General features: G+C 40.2%; 1 protein-coding gene across 1 annotated transcript; it reads right to left on the bottom strand.

The window, feature by feature from the left end:
* Nucleotides 1-5,969: 5,969 nt before the first annotated feature.
* On the bottom strand, nucleotides 5,970-7,348 carry LOC113925858 (COMM domain-containing protein 8-like). Its single transcript, XM_035726417.1, has one exon. The coding sequence runs from the start codon at nucleotides 7,339-7,341 to the stop codon at nucleotides 6,790-6,792; it is 552 nt and encodes a 183-aa protein (XP_035582310.1). The 5' UTR covers nucleotides 7,342-7,348; the 3' UTR covers nucleotides 5,970-6,789.
* Between the last annotated feature and the right edge of the window lie 299 nt (nucleotides 7,349-7,647).

Here is a 7,647-nt window from a genome sequence, read left to right as displayed (position 1 = left end):
AAAGCAGAAAACACCTTACCTGTGTGTGGACAGTCACCCTGACGGGGTCAGAAAGCTACTAATTGGATTCCAGACGGTAAAACTTCCGTGAACAAACCCTTAGGGAACATAGATTTTAGGGAACATAGATTTTCCTATGATACAGCCTTTAGCATTTAAACGTCTCCAAAATTTGTGGAGATTGAATGGCTTGTGTAAAAAGATGTGGAATTCATGATGAATTCATAAATAACTCCTGATATTCCCAAACAAGTTTCTCCCCCTTCTTCCCTGTTCCAGTAAATCTACTGCTGAGTCACATGAGTCGGAAATCTGGAAATCTCCTTGAATTCTCCTTACCTGACACACACAATTGATTTAATCTTTTATGGGATCGTTTCAATCCATGCCTTCCTCTTTATGCTGGCTTCTCCTGTCCGTATTTGGAATCTCATCAGTTCTGGGCTGGATTATTATGGAAGTCTCCTAGCTGGTCTTGATACCCTTAATCTTGCAGCCACTGCTGTATCCCACCTCACATGCAGGATTTGCATGGGCATCAGTGCAGGTCTTCCTAAAATGCAAATCTGGCCTATCTTTCCTTAGAAAAAACTCATTGGCAGTTCCTCACTGCTCATAAAATAAGTTCAAGCACCTCCATGGACATTCAAGCTCTCTCCATCCTGGCCTCTGGCTTTTGGCTTCACAGGGCACCTCTCCAGGCTTCATACTTTATATTCCAGTCATGCCGAACTAATTGTATATCCCCACGCCAAATATTTCCCACTGCCATACCTTTGATCATGCCTCTTCCTTGTCTTGAAATACGATCATTGCTCCTACTATTTCGATTGGCTAACTCCTACTCATAATTCGAGACTCCACAGTGCTTCTCCTTGAGGAAATCTTCCACAATTTTTTATAGCAAGGCTGTCTGTCTGTTTTTATGTCTGTCCCTCCTATCCTGGTGCGAACTCCAAATCCAATTAAACTCTGCATTCCAGCATTGCACGGAGTAGCTGCACTTAGTCAATGTTTATAAAGTTTGGTTGAGTACCAGATCAGTTTCACTGGGAAAGAGGTTGACCTACTATTCAGAACACCAGCTGGGTGACCCAACCTAAGCAATGTGTGGACCACATGTAGCTGGACAGAACCTCGGTGACAGTAGCTGGGGCATCTGGAACATGGGCATGTCACCTGCAGTGGTCTTCTCTCTAAGAAAGAGGCAGAGGCCTGGGTACCATGTGTGTTTTGAGTCTTTGTTCACTGTCTGAGAGCCTCATGGGCTCACACAAGCTAGATCACTGGAGTTGGGAAAGCTGTGGACTTCATGTCATTGGCCAAGGGGAAGGGAAAGGTGGAGGTGGTCGATGAGACAAGATGTCATTGAGCATTGCAGGAATGCACAAAAACGATAGCAGATTTTGCATGGAAAGGACTGATCAGAAGACATCTTCCTCTTCCTTTTTCTTTTCCATTCTTCTCTCTCATTCACTTTCCTTTTTATTTCTCATTCTGCTTCTTCCTCCACCTCTTCCCTTTAGTTTTGGCAGACATATATTTTATGTCCCAAATGACCTTTCAAAAGTAGTGGCACACAAAGAGAAAAAGGTAGAGAAAAATCTGTAGAAGTACAAAATAAATTTGGGCTCAAAAAGCGGGTTGAAATTAAAGAGATGACAAGTAAAGTGGTTCATTCATTAAGTTGGGCATCACCAGCTTTAAAATCAGTTGTAAATCAAGTACTTGCATTATGCAAGGCATATGGCCTTGGTGCATAAATCTTGTAACATTGCTGCTAAAATAAAGTGCAAGCTCAAAATGCTGGGTTATGAACCAAAATCGGAAAATATATGGTGTTAGGTGATATGGTACAAAGCTTAATCTCCCTCAGTGCTGTCAATCACGCATGAGGTACTGTGTTTCTTTGGTCATTTGTGGATCAGAATTTGCATACAATATTTATGACTTCTTATGAATAGTTTGAGAAGCTAAAGATGAATACTACACTTTAGAGTATTTATATCACAGGTAAAACCACCAGTGCTAGAATAAGACCACAGCAGAATTTCCATGCTACTGGATTTATGGTGTTTTGCTTGAAGGAGTGATTAGTTGAAAATATGTCTGCAGGTCAGGACATCATTTCAGCCTCTCTACTAGTTGTTTCTCACAATGTGGCCTTTGACCTGTATTAGAATAAGCTGAGGTGCTTGTTTTGGTCTAGATTCCTGGGCTCCCCGTCAGGTCAACAAGATCAGAATACCAAAGAGGGGGTGCCAGGGTTCTACAGTTTGGTTAAAAGCCACTAGTCCCCATTTTCTGTGGCATGCTATGTCACGAAAGTGATGTTAGTCTCCAAGCAGCATGAACTAAAGTGATGAAACATCACGTAAGCTCCCAGTCATGTTGGATGGAAGATGTAGTTAGCTGTCAGAAATTGTGGAATTGGAGTCAGAAATTGTAGGCCACAGTCCTCACATTACACACATGGCAAAGCTGGTGAACTTTGGGGGGCTGACCTCAATGTGGGGGAGAAAGGGCTCCTGGGTGGCAGTGGGAAACCCTTTCCTGGTGAGATGACAAAGGAAACCCTTTCCTGGTGAGATGACAAAGCAGTGGTTGGAACAGTGACTGTGACCTTGGGAGGGGCCCCAGCCAGAGGTTATTAACCACAATTGTATTTGGCTGCCTGACTCATGCATGGGAGGCTTTTTTGAGGGTATAATCCAAACCGCACAGGGAAGTGGTCTGCTTTGGGAGGCTGTGAATTGCATCCAAGCCACGGCAGGTTCATCTGCTGCTCTGTACAGCTCCTGAGCCTTCAGCCAGCCAGCCCTTCTGCCACTGCGGTGAAGCAGGCCTGCAGGAAAGCTTCGGAGCCAGATGCATGGGCAGCATTTCTAGTATCTTACTGCATGGAAAAGAAAGTCAGATCATGATCCTTCTTAATGGCTTTCAGCCCATTTGATGGGATCCCAGAAATTTAAACATATTTTCCTGCCTTGATCCACTCCCACTCTGATAACCTAGAATATTGTTATATCTATTATATTATTTCTGTCTCTAACAATATAATTCCTAATAAAGAATGTCATTGAAAATGGACCCTCCATTTTATTTAATAGAAGCGTTAGCGTTGGCAATATTCTCACATGACATCTTAGAAAAGGATATTGGATTTTTTCCAAGAATTTTTCAGGTTACTCTAGCATCTGGAGTATGTGAACATTCACTACTAATTCTAAAAGCTGTTGCTTCTCTATTACACCCCCCAGATTCACCATTATCAGACTGATGGGGTTGTGACTCCTTACTTGTTTTGGCTCTGAGCAATCCTGTCTGGAGACAAGGTAGAACATTTGCAGTGCTTCTAATGTCACCACTCTGACCTCACAGAGAGCCCAGCAGCTCTGCCCCTGTATCAGTCTAGGTTAGAACCTCCCTACAGACCTCAGGATTGTTATGCCTGTCACACATTCCTGTGGACTCTAGCAGGGCTGCCACACTTTAGCTGAGAGAGAGGAGAGAACAAGAGAGCAAAAGTCCTCTAACTCAGAGTTTCTGATAATCTTACCCATTGGTTCCTGGCTTCTTTTTTGTTCGTTTATTCATTTTTTTTTTTAACATTCCACTTATCAGTAGAATCATACAGTATTTGTCTTTCTCAGTCTGACTTATTTCACTTAGCATAGTACCCTTTGGTTCCATCCATGTTGTTGCAGATGGCACGATCTCATATTTTTTTGGCTGCATCATGTTCCATTATATATACACACCACATTTTCCTTATCCATTCATCTGTTGATGGACACTTAGGTTGCTTCCATATATCTTGGGTATTATAAATAGTGCCACAATAAACATAGCAATGCATATATCTTCACAAATTAATGTTTCCATTTTCTTTGGGTAAATACTGGGCGGGGCAGGGGAGAAAGAAAGAAAGAGAGCAAAGGTCTTCTAACTTAGAGTTTCTGATAGTCTTACCCCTTGGTTCCTGATGAAAGCTTCTTGCTTTCATCTCTGACCGTCCAGACTTGTAGACCTTGTGTGGCTAGAGCTATGACACCCGCCAGTGGCTCTCAGCCTTAGCTGACCTCTCTGGGATGCACCCCTTGTAAGACTGATTCTTACAGCCTCATCTCCTGTGCTTGCCTCTCTCATCAGTAGTAGTTGTCAGATCCCCACCTGGCAAAGTAGGCCAAGGGTAACAACTCCTCCTGGCTCTCTGAATTCTTTTCCACCAGAATCTAGAATTTACCCAGACCTGGACCTAAGCTCTGTGTGGGCGGGTACTATGTTGATCTGCTCACTCCTGTATTTCCTGTGTAGCTAGTACTCAATGAATGCTGGCCAAATGTTGAATGATGCTGTATATAGACTTTGACATTTTATTTTTATTTATTTTTTAAAAAAATATTTTATTTATTTATTTATTTATTTATTTATTTATTTAAGAAGGGGGGAGAGCAAGCATGAGCAGGGAGAGGAGCAGAGGGAGAGGTAGAAGCAGACCCCACACTGGGCGTGGAACCCCATGTGGGCTTGATCTGAAGACCGTCGCTTAACCCACTGAGCACGCAGGCAACCCTAGAGTTTGATATTTTTAAAAAGATATTATTTATTTATCTATTTATTTATTTGAGAGACAGAGCGAGCACAAGTGGGGGAAAGGGACAAAGGGAGAAGCAGAATCCCTGCTGAGCAGGGAGCAAGATGCAGGGCTTGATCCCATGCCCCTGGAATCATGACCCGAGCCAAAGGCAGATGCTTAACTGACTGAGCCACCTAGGCACCCCTAGAGTTTGACATTTTAAGAAGTAAATATATGTTATGGGATTGGGAACCCAGAAGGAAAAGTATTTGAATAGAACATAAAAGCTACAATTCTCCTTCTCATGTTCACAATAATTCCTGTAGTTCTCTCTGTTATCAAGAGATCCTTCCTATATTCTTCTCAGCTCTTAGGAGTAACAGCTAAAAATTGCTTTGCTATTCCGAAATACTGACATAATGGGATTTCTCCCCTGTTATATGAACTATACACAGTACACAGAAGGGCAAAACCCTCTCCAAATCAGGGGCTAAAATCTAAGAGACACCACTGTAATTAAAGTTCCTGACTCTGAAACAAATGTTTTTCTTCTCCTCCCTATTGAATTCACATATCATATGAGCCAACTATTCTGCCAAAAAATTCTGTTTTAAAAATTGAGGTGTAACTGACATATAACATTATATTAGCTTGACGTGTACACCATAATGATTCAGTATTTGTATACATTGTGATATGATCACCACAGTAAGTCTAGTTAAAATCCATCACCAACATAGTTAAACAAGTTTTTTTCTTGTTAAGAAGAAAAATCACTTATGATACTACTGCCTTAACTAAATCAACTGCTTACCTCTGTGATTCCTCAAATTGGCATATTAGTGTCTTATCTGAATTAAAGCCTGAGTCAAACCAGCACGATGCTAATTCATCCTTTTATTTATTTTTTTAAACTCTGACTTGGCTTGCCTTCTTGGAGATCACTGCAGCTTGTCAAATGACCGCTTAGGGCTGATATCACTATGAAAAATTTGCATTGTCCATTCTCTTAGAAAATTGTATTTTTCCTAAATGAAGGAACGAGAAAAAACAGACTCTTAAAACAAAGCCAAACTCTGGATAAAAACATATGTTTTTGCATAGATTTTAAAAGAGCTGAATGTACTTTGAGATGTAATGAGCCCAGTGAACTCTTAAGTTGGTCCACGGTGTGTGTGTGAGGAGGAAAGATGGACAGAAAGGGGACTCTAATATCTGACTTGGAGGACCACTCCAAGGGGTCACCAGCATTGTAGTGATTAGTACTGGTACAGAGTTGTAAGGTTTTTTTTTTTTTTTTTTTTTTTTTTTTTTTTTTAAAGTAAAATGATATTTTTTATTTGTTCAGAATGCTTGTTTTTAGTTAACTGAAATTAAAAATGGTTTGTTTTCCAGCGAAGTTAACACCCAAAACTGTTAACTTCAATATTAAAAGTCTATAACAAAAATGGACCTAAATTTAATCTCAGCTGATACCCGAAGAGTTATATATACATGATACAATGACATCTATTCTTTTTAACAAAGCACAGCCTCCCGATCAGAAAGAGAAATGCAGAAGTAACAGTGTTATTTTCATTTTTTCCCACCCGAGTAAAAGATTTTAATCTCTAGAATTCATAAACTCAAAACTGTTGACACAATTTTAAGTATTTTTCTTGTTCATGTCTGAAGAGGAGCTTCTTTCTCTAAGAAATTTTATATTTTATAATCTTTCCTTTGAAACAGAAGAAAGATATGGAATCTCCTGAGTTACATATGCAGCTTACACATTCTTTAAAAGCTATTTTTTAAAATACTACAAATTAATCATATATACCCAGAATACACACCCTTGTGATTCATATATTCCTTTAAGCAACATTCAAGTAGATTTGTGCTTTGTATGTTTACATTACTTTAGAGCCTATTTTTAGCTTTCAATAAAACTGTATATCTATAAAGATTTCTCAAATATTTAATAAATGAGGCAAAACAGCCATTATGAAAATATAAACTGCTATTAGAGCTTTTTCATCTTTCATTTTTTATGCATTTCCTGTCGACCATGTCATTTCCTGTTCTGCAGGAAAGCGGATACATTTGCATCTCTGTAAGCCCAACATGCTGCGTTCTCAGTAGAGCAAAACAGTCAGTATAGTGTAGGTATTCTGAACGCACAGTATTCACTTGGCCGCATCTGGGGTAGCAGTAGAATCTCAGAGTGTTGGTTATTTCAACTGCAGGACCACCTTATTAGCTGCCTCCAAGGAATTTATTAGATTCTGCAGCTCTTCTTTACTCATTTCAACAGAATATGGTTTGACTTCACCATTTTCTTTTATGTCCAGATGAAGGTTTAAAAGTGGCATTTGTAAAGTAGCAATCTTGTCACTAGACAGTGCAAGCTTTAACTGCCAATCAAAATCCTGTAGCTGTGCAGAAGAAATATCAACTATTTCTTCTAACAGAGCCTGCTTGATTCCATCTTTCCTACTTTTCAAGCATTTCATGATAGCTTGTTGATGAAATGAATTCAACTGATTCAATTGCTGAAATATCTCTTCATCAGATAAATTTTTACCAACTACAGCTTTGAAAAATTTGGTAATATCTTCTAGAACATTCTTCCATTCTGTTGAATTCCAAACACTGTGATAATCCTGGTGGAGAGGATAAGCTCGGCCACAAATGCCGTCAATTATTTTGTGAAGAAGCTGCGGGCCCAGCTCGGCTGGAAGCTTCTGCAGCTGCCACAAGGGCGTCCCCTCTTCCGGCTCCATCCTAGTACGAAGCAGGAATCTCGGTCACATGACAAGGCCCGGTGGCGCCTCTAGAGCGTCCCAGAGTTGTAAGTTTTCAAGTGCTTCCTCCTCTGAGTCTCTCAGCAATCTTACAATGTAGTTGGATAAGCAAGAGCATTCACTAACCGCCTCTTCTACATAAGAAATGGATGCTCTCTTCGATCAAAAATTAAGGGGAAAAAATAAAGAAATGGATGTTCAGAATGTGGCTAAACCTAACTCAGCAAGTAAGTGGCAGAGTTGAGAAGCAAACGTAGGTCGTTTGACCATAAATCTTACTTCTTT

The sequence above is a fragment of the Zalophus californianus genome, chromosome 2 (assembly GCF_009762305.2).
Source record: "Zalophus californianus isolate mZalCal1 chromosome 2, mZalCal1.pri.v2, whole genome shotgun sequence".
Taxonomy (NCBI): Eukaryota; Metazoa; Chordata; class Mammalia; order Carnivora; family Otariidae; genus Zalophus; species Zalophus californianus.
The sequence above is the reverse complement of the archived record's forward strand: the minus strand, read 5'-3'. Positions and strand labels throughout refer to the sequence as shown.

What these genes read in the sequence shown, in the direction of transcription:
- LOC113925858 (XM_035726417.1), bottom strand. Translation starts at nt 7,341, where the DNA reads ATGGAGCCGGAAGAGGGGACGCCCTTGTGGCAGCTGCAGAAGCTTCCA.